The sequence below is a fragment of the Pelophylax lessonae genome (assembly GCF_965119305.1).
Source record: "Pelophylax lessonae genome assembly, chromosome: 2".
Classification (NCBI taxonomy): Eukaryota; Metazoa; Chordata; class Amphibia; order Anura; family Ranidae; genus Pelophylax; species Pelophylax lessonae.
In genome coordinates, this window is record NC_138769.1 from 208340700 (window position 1) to 208360962 (window position 20263).

The 20263-nt window shown below is 43.1% G+C and overlaps 1 protein-coding gene across 4 annotated transcripts in view; it reads left to right on the top strand.

The window, feature by feature from the left end:
• USP9X (ubiquitin specific peptidase 9 X-linked) overlaps positions 1-20263 on the top strand; it is a 593271-nt gene that overhangs the window by 371009 nt on the left and 201999 nt on the right. For all 4 annotated transcript variants that reach the window (XM_082246987.1, XM_082246989.1, XM_082246990.1 and 1 more), the window contains exons 20-21: positions 8906-9055; positions 9259-9379. In XM_082246987.1, coding sequence (XP_082103113.1) covers positions 8906-9055; positions 9259-9379 — 271 coding nt within the window. The remainder of the gene's footprint in view (positions 1-8905; positions 9056-9258; positions 9380-20263) is intronic.

The following is a 20263-nucleotide window of genomic DNA, read 5'->3' on the forward strand; positions in this document are numbered from 1 at the left end:
CTCCATAGATATCAAGGACGCATATCTACACATCCCTTTCTGCGCTGGACACCAGCTGTTTCTTCGCTTTGCGGTAGCAGAGCAGAATTATCATTTTGTGGTTTTACCCTTTGGTCTCGCCTCTGCTCCCAGGGTGTTTACCAAGGTTCTGGCTCCAGTGTTAGCATTGCTGCGTCGGAGGGGGGTTACGGTAGTGGGATACCTGGACGATCTCCTGTTGAGAGCGGACTCTCATTCGGTTCTGTTGGAGAATCTGGAGGTCACTGTCCAAACTCTACATGAGTTCAGTCGGAACATCAATTTAAAAAAATCCGCGTTGACTCCGGTCCTGAGACTGGAGTACCTAGGCCTGACTCTGGATTCAGCCTTGGCGAGGGTTTTCCTTCCCTCGGACAAGCTACAAAAGTTACAGGGGGCGATTGAGTCATTGTTGTACAACAAGCTATCTTCCCTCAGAGTTGGAATGCGAGCTTTGGGTCTGATGGTGTCAACCTTCGAAGCGGTTCCGTTTGCTCAGTTCCATATAAGACCCTTGCAGAGGGAGATTCTGGTGAAATGGAACAAGGATACAAAGTCCTTGGACTCCTTGATTTGGGTGAGCCACAACACCAAGTCTGCTCTGTTGTGTATGCAGTCTCCAGCACTATGCCACGGCAGTTCCTTCTTTCTGTTCTGGACGGCTGTAACCACGGATACAAGAAGGTGCAGAGATTCGTAGCCAGGTCTTGAGATCCTCTGGCTAATGCCACAAACATCCTGGTGGCTCCTTTGGATCACTATTGGCTGATTTATGTATTTCCCCCGTTGAAACTTCTGCCACGTCTTCTGCGCAGGATAGAGGTGGAAAACATTCCGGTCATTCCGGTGGCTCCAGACTGGCCTAGGTCGGTCTTGGTACGCAGACCTAATAGGATTGGCCACTGGTACCCTTTGGTCCGATCTTCCATCCTGCTTTACAGTCGCTGGCTTTAACAGCATGGCTGTTGAAAGTCAGGTGTTGAGAGATAGATAGGGGTCTCTCTGAGTCTGTAATCCCACTCCAAGGCTAGGAAGTCGACTTCTCGAAAAAAAAATCTATCATCGTATGTGGAAATCGTACATTTCTTGGTGCGACTTGCTGAAAGCCCACCCTGGCTTGTTTTCTATCGCCAGGGTTTTGGCTTTTCTGCAGAAAGGGGTTGAACAGCGGTTGGCCTTGGGTATTATCAATGACCAAGTTTTGGCTTTGGCTATCTATTTTCAACGCCCATTAGCATGCACGCCCTTATCTGGACGCGATGATCCCCGTTACTGCCATGGGATCTCAATTTGGTGCTGTCTATTCTTCAAAAGCCTCCTTTTGAGAGAATTCGGGAGATTTTGCTGCTTGCTTTGTCTCAGAAGGTTGCCTTCTTGGTGGCAATCAGTTCTGCCCGCAGAGTATCTGAGTTGGTGGCGTTGTCTTGCCGCTCACCTTATCTGGTGGTTTAGAGATAAGGTGGTGCTTCAACCTAATCAGTCGTTCTTTCCTAAGGTGGTTTCTGATTTTCATTTAAATTAAGACATTGTACTGCCTTCCCTTTTTGTCCTAAACCTCAACGTCCAAAGGAGTATGCTTTACATTCCTTGGATGTGGTCCGGGCTATCCGGGTTTACTTAGAAACCACTGCGTCCTTCAGAAAATTGGATGCTCTTTTTGTCCTTACGGATGGACCTCGTAAGGGACTGGCTGCGTCTGCTGCAACCATTTCCAGAAGGATCAGACAGACGATGGTACAGGCCTATTCACTGAAGGGTCAAGTTCCTTCTTTTCCAGTGAAGGCGCATTCGACTAGAGCTCTCAGTGCCTCCATCAGGCATTGGTGCTACAAGTTTGCAAGGCGGCAATTTGGTCGTCTGTGCATACTTTCACTAAATTCTACAAGGTAAACATGTTGGCATCAGCGAAAGCTTCTTTTGTTCGCAAGGTTTTGCAGGCTGCAGTTTAAGAGAACCCCTTTTTGGTTTCTCTTTGTTTGTTTCGAGGGAGCTCCAGTTTCTAGTTGAGCTCTGTTTTACCTGGTTGGCTATGTTGGCCATTGGGGTATTCAGGTTTTTTTGTTCCTGTCTGGTTCCCACCCCTTCTATTTTTACTGCTTTGGGACATCCCTATAGTCTGTGATTAAGCGGAGCTGCGTCTGTTAATGAACGATTGAGAAAACTGGATTTTTGTAAGAACTTACCGTAAAATCCTTTTCTCTGAGTTTCATCAACAGACGCAGCACTCTTCCCTCTACTTTTGAGTTATGGGGTCTTTTTCTGTCACTGCTTGCAACACAACTGTTTGAGTATAGCAGAGCCTGAAGTGTTATGCCTGCTGGGACAGCCCCTATAAGCGTGGACATGTTTTTTTTTCCACCTAGTGCCTATCCCTAGTGGGAGGAGCATAACCCTATATAGTCTGATTAAGCAGAGCTGCGTCTGTCGAACTTCAGAGAAAAGGATTTTATGGTATGTTCTTACAAAAATCCAATTTTCAGCGTTTTTCTGATAATGGTGCTGAAAATCACACAATTTTGCCGTGATTTTACTATGCGTTTACTGTGCTATATGGTGCATTTTTAACATAGGTCACGTAACTCAAAAACTGCATCAAAAAACTAAAAGGGGTGTCTTTATATGCGTTCTTGCTGTGTTTTCAATGCATTTCAATGGGTGCTGCATTTTTGGTGTGTTTTTTGATCAGTTAAAAAAACAAAAAAAATCAATGGAAGCGCAACTGACCAGTGTGAAGACATGCAATTTGAAAGGATGCATTTTTCTTAAGCTTTTCTTGCGCTAAAGGTGCCAATAATGGCACTTAATTTTCATTTAAATTTATATTAAAATTACGCATATAATACAATTTAATAAAAAAAAAAAAATATATATATATATATAATATATTTAATTTTTTTTTTTTCAAACTGTCATTTTCGGTTTCGGCACCTCTATTAAGCGATTAAGAGCAGCCATTGGTGCGGAGGGATGGTGAAAGTGCCCAGAAGGAGGTAGAGGGAGGCCTTTCCTCTCCCATTCTGCGTCAGTCAACTCCGTTTAAAGTACTGTACATTAAACTTCGATGGTATCATGAGGTTCCAGTCAGGTGCTGGTGTTTCGTAGAATACAGGAAATCGAACCAGTAAAACCATTTCAATCTGAATTTTCTTTCTTTTTGGGTGGAAATGAGATCTTCCGTCCTATATGTATCGCCCTTGTTTCCACCAATCTGGAATGCAACTCTGCACCGCATTTACTAGCAATTGCAAAATCGAACATTGGAAGAATTTACTTGGAAAAGTATGATAATGTAACAGAAAGAAGGCAACATTCATCAGTAACAAATGGTTGGATCTTTACATTTCTCATTATTGCAATGAACTCATTCGAAACGTTTTATTTGGTCCCAAAGGGGTATAATTCCACCTAATAAGTTATTTTAAATCTGGATTTTTGAAAGTGAGTGCAGTTTGACCTTATGTAGGTGAAAAAGATTTTTCTCTCTGCTTGCTTCATCTATAAGGAAATCCCCAAATCTCGTTCCCATTTAGTCAGGTATGGTGGCCTATAGTCATGGGATGCTCAACTCTCCCTCCTCCCCAAAGTTAGAGATTGTATGTCGGATGGGAGTAGAGGAATCACACAGTCCCTCAAAAGGGAAGGGGTAAGATTGCACATGAATGACGGAGCCGGGGGTAATGAGGATAGGAAATGTATCAATGGAGTGTTCCTCCCGAAATTGGGGTCTGCTAGTAGGGGATATGCTGACAGTTGGCTCAGAGTGGTCCATCCGCTCCCCACCACGACCTGGTGCACTCTATAGTTCTGGCGTGAAAGATTCTGAAAATTTGAGTATTCCACACCCAGGCGAATGGAAGGGTTGCCCAAAATCAAGAATAGAGGTTGTGTAGGAGAGATGGATCCACCCTTACATGTTTTTCAGCATATTGACCAGGGGACCCTAATAATAGGGTGAGCTTTGAGTGAGTGTGGAACGGTCGCTGTTTACCATGAAAATAGGGAAGGGAATGGACTATGAGACCTGTTCAATAGACACCCATTATGGAGTCTGTTTTATGCAGTTGAGAACCCATGTCGAGTTGCAGATGGCTTGGTAAGTTGAAACATCCAGAAAAGCTATTCCCTGTTCTACTTTTGGTAGACGAAGAATCAAGTGGGGATGTTTTGGTGGTTAACGCAACCACGGATTTTGAACAAACTTTGAATTTAGTGCCTTCAGATAGGACAATCAAATGTGTACCCAAAGAGCTTGTAGTCTGTATATGATTTGAGGCATAACATTCATCTTGAGGATATTGTATCCCTTGAACCAGGAAAAGGTACCCGATTGCCAGATGAGAGGTCTTGTTTGTTCATTTTGATAAAGGGTGGAATGTTGGCGGAGAATGTAAATGCAACATCTTTAAGTAGGTTAATGGCCAGGTTCTTACTATGCAATTCCGCCCATTTAAAGGGGAAGGTAGATTTAAGACTTTGGAACGTGACATCTCGAACTGATGCATTAGAGGAATCTAATTTCTTGTAGTTAATGTGGAAATTCGACATGGCACTGAATCATTCAATTTTCGACAGAAGGTTCAAAAGAGACTAAGAGATTGGTAATGAAGAATAGCAAGTCATCGACATATGACACTATTTTCCGAGGGCGAGAGGTACCAAGAGCCCCGCAATATCTTGATTTGCCGTAATTTTCTGAAGTGGGGGTAATGGGTATCCCTGTTATGTTCTATGTACCAATTTCAATAAAGTCATATATTTTTTATATATATTTGTTGTATTCCAATTGAGTGCATATAAAATCTCACCCACAGGGGAACCATCTCTTCTTTTTTGTTATGTTCTGTTGGTATTATTAAAGGGGTCCCACTGTCAGAACACAACAGCTCAGCAGATCTAGTACAGCGGCTCCGACCGAAGCTTAACATTTTTTTTTTTTTCGTGCGGGAAAATAATTCATAGTGTGTACCAGGCTTTGGACTGCAAAGATTTTACCTTTTGCTCCTGCTTTTCCAACCCCTGGCATGGTATCTGTTTCAGATGGCAAGTTCAGATGCAGTCTCCCACTGTGAATACAGCAAAATCCTTTCCCTCTCTGCACTTCAAGCATCTCCACTACCTCAACTTCAGCGTTGAGATTCTCCAAGCTTGGCTCCATGTCCACAGAGTCTGGCCTGCCAAATCTGGAAGCCTTTGCATATTTTAAGTGCAAGGGACTTGGTTGTCAAAGGAATCCCGTCTCCCTATAAACATCCCTTTTAACCGAAGGGGTTATAAATGTCCATTAAGCGTTGAACCAGCTTGGCGTGCCATCTGATCTGGTTTGTTAGACCGTGCCTCGATAGGTAGCATCAATCGACCATAAAGAAGTAACAAGAAGTCACGCTGTGAGAAAGGTAGAATGAAATCTCTCTTGGAAGAACTGCACGTTCCAGTCTTGTCAACCATGTGCATTCAAGGTGTAGTTGGTAGATTTCCTCAACCAGCATCATCTGCACCTGTGAGAGTCGTCTTTACACCCAAAGGTTTTCAGGACCTATGTCACAGGTAGGGGGATCCTGGATGTGGATCTCCTGGCCTCCAGGTTTAACAAAAATTTGTGACAGGTTTGTATCCAAGTGCCAGGATCCACTGGCAGAAGCCACCGATGCTCTGTTGGCACCATGAGATCATTACATCCTGATCAACTCCTTTCCTCCCATGGAACCACTTCCTAGCCTGCCCTGCGGAATAGAGATGGAGGGCGTTACAGTAGTCCTTATTGCTCTGCATTGACCCGAGCAAAAGTGGTATGTTGACCTGGTAAGACAACAGGCGCACACACAGTTGGCTGTGCCAGACTGTCTGGACCTACCTGGCCTTTCACCCTAACCAGGTCAATTTGTTCTCCTTTCTTTGTCCAGCCCTGGTTCATTAAGATCATTGTCAGGATGTGATTTGAGGTGTGCAAGTCTACCTCTAAGACACTACTTCTTTGTACTGCACCAAAAGGAAGCCCTGGCTTCTCAGTGTGTCATCTCTAGGTGGATTGGACTGATCAGCGTTTAAGCTTCTGGTCTCAAAGATCGGGTAGCCCTGCCTCTCCCAATAAGGCTCAATCTACTTAATCTGAGTGTTTGTGGTTTATTTTGCATCAGGCAATATTTTCCCAGATTTGTAAGGCTGCTCCCTAGTTCACATGTGCTCCAAGATGGAGCTTTCTGCTTTAGGATTCTAGCCTTGGTCGTAAGGTGTTGCCAATTTGCAGACTTTTTTTTCCTGACTTTAGGTTTTTAGACTTACAGTATCCAGTGGACAAGAAAATGGAAAAAAAAATTGTGCTCACTGTAAAATCCTATTCTTGGAGTTCATTGAGTGACATGGGTCCCAACCCTATTCATGTTCATGCTCTTAATACTGCTTTCCTACCGAATGGAGGCATGCCGGTGATAGTAGGAGGGGTTCTATCCTCAGGCTGGCCCATTTTTCTTTTTTTGGAATAATCCAATTCTTTTGTAAGCAATAGTATAATCCTAAGGTTTAAGACTTCTTGTGTCCCTTCATAAACTCCTAAAAAAGCATTTTATGACTACTTTTGCACTATTTAGAAGACTATCATTTTTTAAATTCAGCATTTAAAAAAATTTGCTTAGAATAGGCCTATACTTTGTTTAATGCGTATGTTGACCTTACCTTGTAGAACAACCCATTCAATTGAACATAATGAAAGGCAGAACATTTTTGTGTATAATGTAGAAGTTAAAAAAAAAAAAAATAAATAAATATATATATATATATATATATATATATAGATATAAATAATTGATGCATCAAAATCTCAGCCGCTAAAAATTATCAGCCGAATAGGTCGTGTGATTCAAAAAATGCAGCACAAACGCAACGGATGAATTTTGATGCGTTTTTGTTGCATTTAAAATGGGGAGGTACGATTTTGGTGTGGAAGGATTTTTAGCACCGCTTCAAGAGATGCTGATCATGCCCAACAATAAGTTTATATTCATTTAAATTCATGATATTGAAAAGTCGAATATAATCCCATTTTTATATATATATATATATATATATATATATATATATATATAATGTTGTATAGCATTTTTTATTTTAATCCATCAATTTCAGTTTTGGCAAAGCACATCCTGAATTTTCAGATTCGACACTAAAATTTCTAAAATATATATATAATTTTCCTTTGTTCTCAGCAGCATAAGGCAGCTTAAGGCTCCTTTCACACGGCCGCTCCGTGTGAAAGGTCCGCTGCGGGACTTTTTTTTTTTTTTTTTCCACGGAGCGGATGACATTTCGGTCATCCGCTCCGTGTGCCCGCATATCATCCCATCCGTTTGCGGATGATATGCGGACATAATGTAAGTATATGGCACTGCGGATGTCAGCGGATGACACCGCTGACATCCGATTTTCCTTCCTTTCCGTTTTTTTACACGGAAGGAAAAATGGGGTTCTGTTCCGTTCGTAAAAACGGAACAGAACTGACAGGAGGAAAATCGGGTGTCAGCGGATGGTATTCCGCTGACATCCGCAGTGCCATTCACTTACATTATGTCCGCAAATCATCCGCAAACGGATTGGATGATTTGCGGACACACGGAGCGGCCGTGTGAAAGGACCCTAAGACATGCATTCTGATCAAGTCCTCCCGTCAGTATTTCAGGCAGACCTAGTCAGACTGTCCATTCAACCTTGTGAAAAGCAGTGTTTAATCGATGAAAATATTTTCGTCGACGAACACTATTTTCCTCTAGTAAAATACAATTAAAACTATTTAGATGAATAAAATACAACTAAAACTGAAATGGTATTTTAGTAAAAAAAAAAGAAAAGACTAAAACTAAATCGAAACTTGACATCAAAATTAACATTGCACACTGCTCTATCGCATATTATAAGTAGTGGGCAAATACTAAGCTGGTGAACGGGGGAAAAAAATAGGAAAAAAGCCTTGCCTAGTTTTTTCTTAATATTTAATGTTGGTAATATAGTCAAGTAATATGTACAATAGCATTACAGCCAAGCCAATAGTTTACAGTTTGGTTTTTTATATTTTAAAGTTGTACTTCTGTTGTTTATGGAACTCTGCTTTACTGTACTTATAAAGACTTTATATATCACAGTGGTGTCTGTAGTGCATGTTCAAACATTAATACCATATACGGAGTTACATTTTTTTCCCCAGGGTATATAATAAATTTAGCAATTCTAGACAAATGCTTAAATTACCTAAATCCATTTGATTTTAGTTGACTAAAATTCAACTAAAACTAAAATGGCAATTTAGTCAAGAAATTGTTTCTGTATAACCGCCTACCTCCGTGTTCGATCTAGCCCACTAAAAATATCAGGAGAGGAATCTGTCCTTAAATTTTAGGTGGAACGGATCGGAGGTAGCGCTGAATTTGTTTACTCCTGGCTGCCCATTGAGCACAGTGGGATCTGATCAGCTCACATATCCCCTGCTGATCGCAACTGAATTCGTCCCATGTGAGAGGGGCCTTAGAGAGGTGGGGATGGAGTAACAGCAGCACACACCCCTCTGCAAAGACATTCTCAGTGAATGTCTTTGCAGAGGGTTGTTTCGACATTGGAGTACAGGCTCCCAGCACGGTCAGAAAGCTGACTACATGGAGATAGATGTGCTCTTGTGCCTAGCATGGTCAGTTTGAAAAAGTAAGTGGGGAAGGGGGGTGTGCTACCAGGATCCCCAGGGATTTCACACAAAGGAAGCAATACAAAGAGATCAGGAGACTTTTTTATCACAATTTCATGGTGCAACAGACACCTATCAGGAATATGAAATATTGGGGTAATTTAATATTTGTGTGTCAATAGTGCATTACATTCATTACCGTTTTATTGCTTGATTATTTTACAGCTAATTACAGCCAAGCTAACACAAATAAGCTCAAACATGCCTTCAAGTCCTGACAGTTCTTCAGACTCATCAACTGGCTCACCTGGCAATCATGGAAACCACTACAGTGATGGTCCCAATCCTGAAGTTGAAAGTTGCCTGCCTGGAGTGGTTTGTATATTACTGTTCTCATATAATATCAAATCGTTTGACAGTGCACACTGTTTTTACTTTCATTTGGAACTGTTCAAGTAGACATGTGATTGATCGTGAAAGCATTGTGTTGTATTTTTGTTTGGTTTCAGGATAATGCTATCTTTAATAATTAGGGACAAGAGAACATATTTGCTAACTTTTTCCCTTGCTCTTTATAGATAATGTCATTACATCACCGATATATCTCCTTCCTCTGGCAAGTTGCAGACTTGGGCAGCAACCTAAATATGCCCCCACTACGTGATGGGGCACGTGTGCTGATGAAACTGATGCCACCAGGTAATAATTCATTATAAAAACAGAAGAAATATTTGTGCTCAAGACATAAAATTCAGCAAAGCATACATATACAAGAGGCTGCTAGCTCTATAGTTAGATCACAGTCCCATAGAAAATTATAAACAGATTAGGAGCTGCGCCAAATGTATGTAAAAATAAAATTTATGAAACAATGAAGTCCAAAACAGTCTTATTTGTAAAGCTGGAAAAGAAGGAAGAGACCAGATCCCGGCCAGCCAATCACCAGTGCATAGCAGGAAATCCTATTTACACCCTGTGCTGACACTCGTGGCTCCTTACCAGAAGATTTGACCCTCTTTTCACAGAGCGGTCAAACAGGCACCAGATGATGAAACACTTGGCAAATTGGTAGATCCTAATTAAATACCCCAGCAGAGAGAAGGCTTCATAGTATGGATAGATGGTAATTCTCAGAATCGCAGAACGCTGCCTCTTTCGGTCCACTAGACAAAACTCTGTGCTCAGCCACCTAGGTGGTAGAAGTGAATTTCCTGCTATGCACTGGTGATTGGCTGGCTGGGATCTGGTCTTTTCCTTCTTTTCCAGCTTTACTAATAAGACTGTTTAGGACTTCATTGTTTCATCAATTTTATTTATTTTTACATGCATTTGGCGCAGCTCCTAATCTGTTAATAAATCATTATATTTACCCACCTAAATACTGGACAACCCCTTCCTGCCCAGGCCATTTTTTAATTTTTAGTGCTGTCACACTTTGGATCACATTTAGTCATGCAACACTGTACCCAAATAACATTTTTATTATTTTTTTTTGAGACCGATAGAGCTTTCTTTTTGTGGTATTTAATCACCACAGTTTTGTTTTTTTGCTTTATAAGCATTCTGTTTAGATCAAAATGCATTTTGCTACAAACTATGGTATATACATTATACTTGCAAATTGATCATTCCCAATGTACTTGACTACCTTTCTCATTTAATGAGGACAGTACTTATACCCCCCCAATGACCCCTTTTTGGAAAGTACAGACTCCAAGGTATTTAGTAAGAGGCATGGTGAGTCTTTAAGTTGTAATTTTTTTGGATGTTTTTGGGGAAATTTAGGAAATTTAAGTACCTTTTTTATTTCACAAAGTTGTCATTTTAACAAGTTTTCTCACACACCGCATAGGCATACTTATAATTGCACCCCAGAACACACTCTACTACCGGGGTCCTCAATAGGCGGACTCCGGGCCCACACGGATTAAAATCTGGACCGCCGAAGCAGTCTGCTTCCTTCTGTCTAAGCGGGGGACAGAATGGAGAGGATCGGAGTGGCTGTGTTTAGCGCTGCATGATTACAAAAAGCCGAGTACAAGTTCTTCTGCGGCGGAGAGGATGTCCTACAAAGTCCCTCCTCCTGGGCTGGCTCTTACCTATGATAGACAGAACACTGGTGACGTCTATCATAGGAGGCGGGACTTTGTAGGACATCCTCTCCGTCGGGTAAGAAGAACTTGTACTTGGCTTTTTGTAATCATGCAGCGCTAAACACAGCCACTCCGATCCTCTCAATTCTAACCCCCCCCCGCTGATGACAGAAGGAAGTAGACCACTTCGGCGGTCCAGATTAATGGGGGCACGCACACTGGTCACTGCATTATTGGGGGCACAAACACTGGTCACTCTGCATTATTGGGGGCACGCACACTTTTCACTCTGCATTATTGGGGGCACGCACACTTTTCACTCTGCATTATTGGGGGCACACACACTGGTCACTGCATTATTGGGGGCACACACACTGGTCACTGCATTATTGGGGGCACACACACTGGTCACTCTGCATTATTGAGGGCACACACACTGGTCACTCTGCATTATTGGGGGCACACACACTGGTCAATCTGCATTATTGGGGGCACACACACTGGTCACTCTGCATTAATGGGGGCACGCACACGGTCGCTCTGCATTAATGGGGGCACGCACACTGGTCAATCTGCATTAATGGGGGCACGCACACGGTCGCTCTGCATTAATGGGGCCACGCACACTGGTCAATCTGCATTAATGGGGGCACGCACATGGTCGCTCTGCATTAATGGGGACACGCTCTGCATTAATAGGGGCACACACATGGTCGCTCTGCATTAATGGGGGCACGCACATGGTCGCTCTGCATTAATGGGGACACGCTCTGCATTAATAGGGGCACACACATGGTCGCTCTGCATTAATGGGGGCACGCACATGGTCACTCTGCATTAATGGGGGCACGCACACTGGTTGCTCTGCATTAATGGGGGCATGCACATGGTCAATCTGCATTAATGGGGGCACGCACAATGGTCGCTCTGCATTGGATGGGGGCAAGTTTTGGGGAATGCCTTTTTTTGTTGTTGGCGTTCTGTATTTGGAATTTGACGGTCACTTTTCCGGACCTCGGACTGAATGGAAAATTTGTAAGTGGACCTTTCAAGTTTACATTTGAGTACCCCTGCTCTACTATGTCTCCTGAGTATGGGAATACTACACGTGTGAGACTTCTTCACAGCCTAGATACATAGAGTGGCCTATAATCCAAGAAGCACCTTTGAGCTTTTAAGGAGCATAAATTACTCATCTCATTTTGACTACCTGTCACATCTTTGGAAGCCCTGGATCACCAGGACATTAGTAACATCCACAAAATGACCACATTTTTAAAAGCCAGTGTATTTTTTCTAAGAGGCACAGTGAGTTTTTTTGAAGACTTTATTTCATACAAGTTTTTTGGAAAATGCAGAAAGATAATTAAAATGTTTTATTTTTATTTTTTTTTACACTAAGCTGTCAATTTAATAACATTTTTCTCACACCCAGCATATACATGCTTACAATTACAACCCAAAACACTTTCTATTTCTCCTGAGTTTGGCGATACCACATGTGTGAGACTTTCACTGTCTGGGCTGATTATATACTAGACATTGTATCTTGCGTATTACACAAATCAATTGGTACAAAACCAGTGTACTTAACCACTTCCATACCGAGTCATGTAAAATGACGTCGGCAAAGTGGTTGTCTAGATCCGGGCCGCCGTCATATGACGTTGGCCCGTTCTAGCAGCCAGTTGGGCGCCCCCGGCGGCGCGCAGCGCCGCGATCAGGGATGAGGCTCGTCCCTCGGACATAGCCCATCCCTGATCAAGGTAAACAGCCAATAGAAATTGGCTGTTTACCACGTGATCGGCTGTGTCAATCACAGCCGATCACATGAGCGGCTCCAGCACGAGCCGCTCGTTCTCTCTGCAATGCGCGCCCCCGGGGGCGCGCAGAGCAGCGATCGGGGACGAGGCTCGTCCCTCGGACAGAGTCGATCCCCGATCTAGGTAAAGAGCCAATGAAATTGGCTCTTTACCACGTGACCGGCTGTGTCCAATCACAGCCGGTCACAAATGTCAACAGAGAACACGGTAACTAGCTGTCACCGTGTTCTCCTCCTCACACACTGATCCTGTGTGAGGAGGAGATTGTGGTAACAGCTAGTTACCAACTACAGTGCACCCTAAACACACTGATTGCCCCCCCCAATAAAGAGCACCTGTCACTAGCCCATCAAAGTACCCGAGTACCTGTCATAAGGCCATCAGGTACTCAGATGACAGGTACTTGGGTACTCTGATGACGGATACTCTGATGACAGGTACTCGGGTACTCTGATGACGGGTACTCGGGTACTCTGATGACGGGTACTCGGGTACTCTGATGACGGGTACTCGGGTACTCTGATGACGGGTACTCGGGTACTCTGATGACAGGTACTCGGGTACTCTGATGACGGGTACTCTGATGACGGTTACTCGGGTACTCTGATGACGGTTACTCGGGTACTCTGATGACGGTTACTCGGGTACTCTGATGACGGTTACTCGGGTACTCTGATGACGGTTACTCGGGTACTCTGATGACAGGTACTCGGGTACTCTGATGACAGGTACTCGGGTACTCTGATGACAGGTACTCGGGTACTTTGAGTACCTGTCAACGGAGTACCCGTCATCAGAGTACCCGTCATCAGAGTACCTGAGTACCTGTCACCTACCCATCAGAGTACCCGAGTACCTTCCACCTGCTCATCAGAGTACCTGACGCCTGAAGTACCCGAGTACTTGCCGCCTGCTCATCAGTACCCATCACTACTCATCAGTACTCATCAGTACCTATCACATATCAGTACTGATCATCAGTACCCATCAGTACAGTATCACCTATCAGTATCAGTACTACTCATCAGTACCTATCACCTGCCTGTCACCTGCCCATCAGAGTACCCGAGTACCTGCCACCTGCCTATCGGAGTACCCGAGTACCTGCCACCTGCCTATCGGAGTACCCAAGTACCTGCCACCTGCCCAACAAAGTACCCGAGTACCTGTCACCCTTCATACAGCCACCATGTCCAAGTCCAAAAAGGTTTATATACGTCCTCCGTTTAAACCTAAATACCGGTGTTATGGCAGCAGATAGCTGCCATAACCCTGGTATTTTTTTAAACGGTGGACGGTTGGCTTTCCGAAAAGGGTGGTCCCAGCGGCGGATTCGCCGTGGGATCACCCTTCCGGGATGGCGGAAGAGGCGCCCCCCCCCCTCCCGCCGCGTTTCGGTCCTTTTCCCCGCTTACCGGACCCGCCGGCAGCGGGGAAAACGATCCGGTCCCGGATCCTCACAGACAGGATGTCGAGTGAGGGCAAGCTTGCCCTCACTTGACTCTATGGTCTTGGAGGACCGGAGCTACGGAAAATGTTGTTGCCTAGCAACCGGTTTAAAGGTCCTTTTTTTTTTTTTTTTTTTTTTTTTTTTTTTTTTTCATTTTATATAATAATTGTTTTTTTTTTCTATCTTTTAGTGTACTTGTGAGATCTGAGGACTTTTTGACCCCAGATCTCACAAAAAAGAGGTCCTGTCGTGCCTATTTCTATTACGAGGAATATTTACATTTCTTTTAATAGAAATAAAAATGATCAATTTTTTTTTTTTTTAAACGGTGTAAAAATAAAAAATAATAAATAAAATAAATAGTAAAAAAAAAAAAAAATTAAAGCGCCCTGTCCCCTTGAGCTCGCGCGCAGAAGCGAACGCATACAGAAACCCCGCCCACATATGTAAACGGTGTTCAAACCACACGTGAGGTATCGCCGCGATCGTTAGAGCAAGGGGAATAATTTGAGCCCTAGACCTCCTCTGTAACTCAAAGATGGCAACCTGTAAAAATCTTTAAATTGTCGCCTATGGGGATTTTTAAATACCAAAGTTTGTCGCCATTCCGTGAGCGTGCGCAATTTTGAAACATGACATGTTGGGTATCTATTTACTCGGCGTAACATTTTCTTTCACATTATGGGAAAAAATTGGGCTAACTTTACTGGTTTCTTATTTTTTAATTAAAAAAAGTGAATTTTTTCCAAATAAATTGCGTTTGGAAGACCGCTGCGCAAATACGGTGTGATAAAAAATATTGCAATAATCTCCATTTTATTCTCTAGGGTCTCTGCTAAAAAAAAATATATAATGTTTGGGGGTTCTAAGCAGTTTTCTAGCAAAACAACTGATTTTAGCTTGTAAACACCAAATGTCAAAAATAGGCCTAGGCAAGTGGTTAGGATGCATGATGATGCTCCTTGGATATTAGGCCCCTCTATATGGCTAGGCTGTGAAAAAGTCTCACACATGTGGTATTGCCATACTCAGGAGGAGTGGCAGAATGTATTTTGGGGTGTCATTTTTGCTGTGTACATGCTATGTGTTAGGAATATCCTATAAATTGACAACTTTGTGTAAAAAAAAAAAGTTTTCATTTTTTTCCCACATTTTCCAAAAACCTGTGGAAAAAAATATGTTCAAACGACCTATAATGCCTCATAGAATATACGTTGGAGTGTTTGCTTTCCAAAATGGGGTCATTTTGTAGACTTTTCCATTGTATTGGTGCTCTAGGGCCTTGAAAAGTGTGATAGGTAGTAAGAAAGTTTTATGTGTATTTATGCTCCTAGAACGCCTGAATGTGCTTCTTGGACGTGGAGTCTCTTTTTGTGGCCAGGCTGTGTAAAAGTCTCACACATGTGGTATCGCCATACTCGGAAGGAGTAGCAGAATGTATTTTTCTCTAGCGCTCATCGACAGACGTAGTCCTCGGTGATACACCACCTACGGGTTATGTTACCTCCGCAGGAGCAGGACTAGACAGGAAATTAAAAAGCTCTGGCCACACCCTAGGGGCAGTCCCAGAGGGTATATCCTCTCTCTCTCTGCCTCAGCAAATCAGTTATTTTCTGTCTAGTTAGGAGGGTTGAGCAGAAGCTAGCCTTGAGCACCATCAAGGGTCAAGTTTCAGCATTAGCAATCTTCTTTCAGAAGCCTTTAGCTACCAAATCCTTGGTGCGGAATTTCATCCAGGGGGTGCGGCACCTGGCTCCTCCAGTCCGCGCGCCCTTACCGCCCTGGGATCTTAATTTGGTTTTGTCGGTTCTACAGAAACCTCCTTTTGAAAACATCAGGGAGATTCCCTTGCTTACTTTATCCCAGAAGGTGGCCTTCTTGGTGGCTATTACTTCTGCTCGCAGGGTGTCAGAACTGGCTGCATTATCATGCCAGTCACCATACCTAGTGATTCATAGGGATAAGGTAGTACTTCATCCTAAGTCATCTTTTCTTCCCAAGGTGGTTTCAGATTTTCATCTGAATGAAGATATTGTACTACCTTCCTTGTGTCCTCAGCCCAAGCATCATCGGGAACATGCGTTGCATTCCTTAGATGTGGTTCGGGCAATCAGGGTATACCTGAAATCTACGGAATCATTCCGTAAGACGGATTCACTTTTTGTGATCACGGATGGCCCCAGAAAGGGTTTGCCTGCATCTGCCGCGACCATTGCCAAATGGATTAGACAAACGGTGGTACAGGCTTATTCTATTAAGGGTCAGAGTCCTCCGTTCCCTGTTAGGGCGCACTCCACTCGAGCGCTCAGTACTTCCTGGGCCTTTCGCCATCAGGCGTCAGTGGTCCAGGTATGTAAGGCGGCCACCTGGTCGTCGGTACATACCTTTACAAAATTCTATAAAATTGATGTGACGGCATCGGCGGATGCCTCATTTGGCCGCAAGGTTTTGCAGGCCGCAATTTGAGGAGACCGGTGGTCTACCTCGAGGGTTTTTTTCTGTTTGAAAAAAAAAAAAAAATTTTGTTTTCTCCTTTTTTTGTTGAGTCTCATCATAAAGGATGAGCATTGTAAACTTCTAGTTGGCACCGGTTGGGCCTTCTAGATTGGGATTTGATTTCCATTTTCCCACCCCTCAGTTGTGATACTGCTCTGGGACGTCCCGTAGGTGGTGTATCACCGAGGACTACGTCTGTCGATGAGCGCTAGAGAAAAATGGATTTTTGTAAAATCTTACCGTAAAATCCTTTTCTCTTAGCTCATCGACAGACGTAGTCCCCGCCCCTCTGTTTTGGAGTTGGGTTGGGTTAAATTCTCTAAGCACTGCTTTTTCACATAACTGATTTGCTGAGGCAGAGAGAGAGAGGATATACCCTCTGGGACTGCCCCTAGGGTGTGGCCAGAGCTTTTTAATTTCCTGTCTAGTCCTGCTCCTGCGGAGGTAACATAACCCGTAGGTGGTGTATCACCGAGGACTACGTCTGTCGATGAGCTAAGAGAAAAGGATTTTACGGTAAGATTTTACAAAAATCCATTTTTGGGTGTAATTTTTGCTGTGTACATGCTATGTGTTACAAATGGCTTATAAATTGACAACTTTGTGGGAAAAAAAAGAAAAAAAAATTTTTTCTTAATTTTCCCAAGAATTGTGGGAAAAAATTACAACTTCAAAAAACCCACCATGCCTCTTACTACATACCTTGGACTGTCTACTTTACAAAAAGGGGTAATTTGGTCGGAATTTGTACTGTCCTGACATTTCAGGGCCTCAAGAAAGGAGATTGGCCGTCAGTACATCTGGTGTGATCAATTTTCAGTAGCTTCTAGACTCAATAACTTTCACACAGACTAAATAATATACACTAATTTGGGTTAATTTTACCAGAGACATGTAGCAGTATACATTTTGGCCCAAATGTATGAAGAAAAATTAATTTTTTGCAAAATTTTATAATTGAAACTAAAAAAGTGTTTTTTTTCAAAATTTTTGCTCTTTTTTTGCATATATCACAAAAAAAAAAAACCCCAGTTGTGATCAAATACCACCAAAAGAAAGCTCTATTTGTGTGAAAAAAATGATAAAAATTTTGTTTGGTTACAGTGTAGCATGACTGAGCAATTGTCATTCAAAGTGTGAGAGTGCTGAAAGCTGAAAATTGGTCTGGGCAGGAAGGGTGTCTAACTGCTCTGTATGGAAGCGGTTAAATGGTCGCCTCTATACCATTGGTCAGGGAATATAGCTTAGTGTAGCTTCACCTATAGCAGTCCCAGTTCCTATAAGCCAAGCAAGCCTAGCCTACAGGTACATTGCTACCCCCAGGAATATCATGTTCACTGACATGGAAGTACTGAAGAAAGGAAGAACAAGAGTTCTGTGGTTCCAGTAGTGCAGTTGTACACAAGGTATGGCTTGGACTGGTATCTCACAGGGACATAGTTGGTTGGATGTGCAGATGGGTTAGTTCAAGCTGCAGGCAGTGACCTGGTCAGCAAACTGGCGAAGGATCGGTCCAGGCAACATACAGAAATATGGTAATGTAACATGCCAGGGTCAGTACGGGTGGAAGGCAGAGGCAAAACCGCACTAGTGTGGCGGTGATCAGAAACATAGTTGCTGACCGCACTGTTCTGGTGACATTTGGGACTAGTGTGGCAGCAATTAGGAACATTGCTGCTGACTTATGCTGGTCAGGTGACACTGGGATTGGTGTGGCGACAATCAGGGACACCTTTGCTGGCTTTCACTGGTGTTGTAACACTGTAACTGGTGTGGTGGTGGGTGACCAGGGATACTGTAACTGGTGTGGCTGTTACCAGGATTCCCCAGCTAGTGTGGGGGTGATCAAGAACACTGACTGGTGAGAGTATGTTAACGTGTTTTTGTTTAATGTAATGTTACCATAGTGACACTTTACTGGTATGGGTCGAATCGGTCAATACTTTTTTTTTTTTTACACACTTATTGCGGTAATGATCACTGTAATAAGCAGTTGGTAAACTGTGTAAAGGTTTCAATCATGAAATTTGTGTACAGTTGTGATGCTATAATTCCTCATAACTACCTCTGTGATTGGCCCTGGTACCAATTACAGAGCTCACACAGTAGCAAACAATGACAGCTGTTAATGTGAGCGGACGATGCAGTAGGGCGCACAGGTATATCCACCCTCAAAACCACTACACAGATCAGGTAAGCACATGTTTGTTTTTTTGCCTTTAAAAATTACTTTAATTGGGTAAATATGAAAATTATTTTTGTATTTTACTTTTTATGTAAAATAATTTACATTTACAGTACAGACCAAAAGTTTGGACACACCTTCTCATGCAAAGAGGTTTTTTTTTTTATTTTCATGACTATGAAAATTGTAGAGTCACACTTCAAGAGGTAGTCACCTGAAATGGTCTTCCAACAGTCTTGAAGACGTTCCCAGAGATGCTTAGCACTTGTTGGCCCTTTTGCCTTCACTCTGCGGTCCAGCTCACCCCAAACCATCTTGATTGGGTTCAGGTCCGGTGACTGTGGAGGCCAGGTCATCTGGCGCAGCACCCCATCACTCTCCTTCTTGATCAAATAGCCCTTACACAGCCTGGAGGTGTGTTTGGGGTCATTGTCCTGTTGAAAAATAAATGATGGTCCAACTAAACGCAAACCGGATGGAATAGCATGCCGCTGCAAGATGCTGTGGTAGCCATGCTTGTTCAGTATGCCTTCAATTTTGAATATATCCCCAACAGTGTCACCAGCAAAGCACCCCCATACCATCACACCTCCTCCATGCTTCACGGTGGGAAGCAGGCATGTAGAGTCCATCCGTTCACCTTTTCTGCGTCGCACAAAGACACGGTGGTTGGAACCAAAGATCTCAAATTTGGACTCATCAGACCAAAGCACAGATTTCCACTGGTCTAATGTCCATTCCTTCTGTTCTTTAGCCCAAACAAGTCTCTTCTGCTTGTTGCCTTTCTTTAGCAGGGGTTTCCTAGCAGATATTCTACCATGAAGGCCTGATTCACACAGTCTCCTCTTAACAGTTGTTCAAGAGATGTGTCTGCTGCTAGAACTCCGTGTGCCATTGACCTGGTCTCTAATCTGAGCTGCTGTTAACCTGCGATTTCTGAGGCTGGTGACTCGGATGAACTTATCCTCCGCAGCAGAGGTGACTCTTGGTCTTCCTTTCCTGGGGCGGTCCGCTTGTGAGCAAGTTTCTTTGTAGCGCTTGATGGTTTTTGTGACTGCACTTGGGGACACTTAGTTTTCCAAATTTTTCGGACTGACCTTCATTTCTTAAAGTAATGATGGCCACTCGTTTTCCTGTACTTAGCTGCTTTTTTCTTGCCATAATACAAATTCTAACAGTCTATTCAGTAGGACTATCAGCTGTGTATCCACCTGACTTCTGCACAACACAACTGATGGTCCCAACCCCATTTATAAGGCAAGAAATCACACTTATTAAACCTGACAGGGCACACCTGGGAAGTGAAAACCATTTCAGGTGACTACCTCTTGAAGTGTGACTCTACAATTTTCATAGTCATGAAAATAAAGAAAACTCGTTGAATGAGAAGGTGTGTCCAAACTTTTGGTCTGTACTGTTTGTACTATGGCTGGACAGGAAGCTGGTAAAGGGTCTCAAGAAAACAGTTTTTAGGGGGACTACTAAAATCCTAATTTCTTTCTTTAATTCTCAATGTAAGCTTTTTATTTGGAAAAT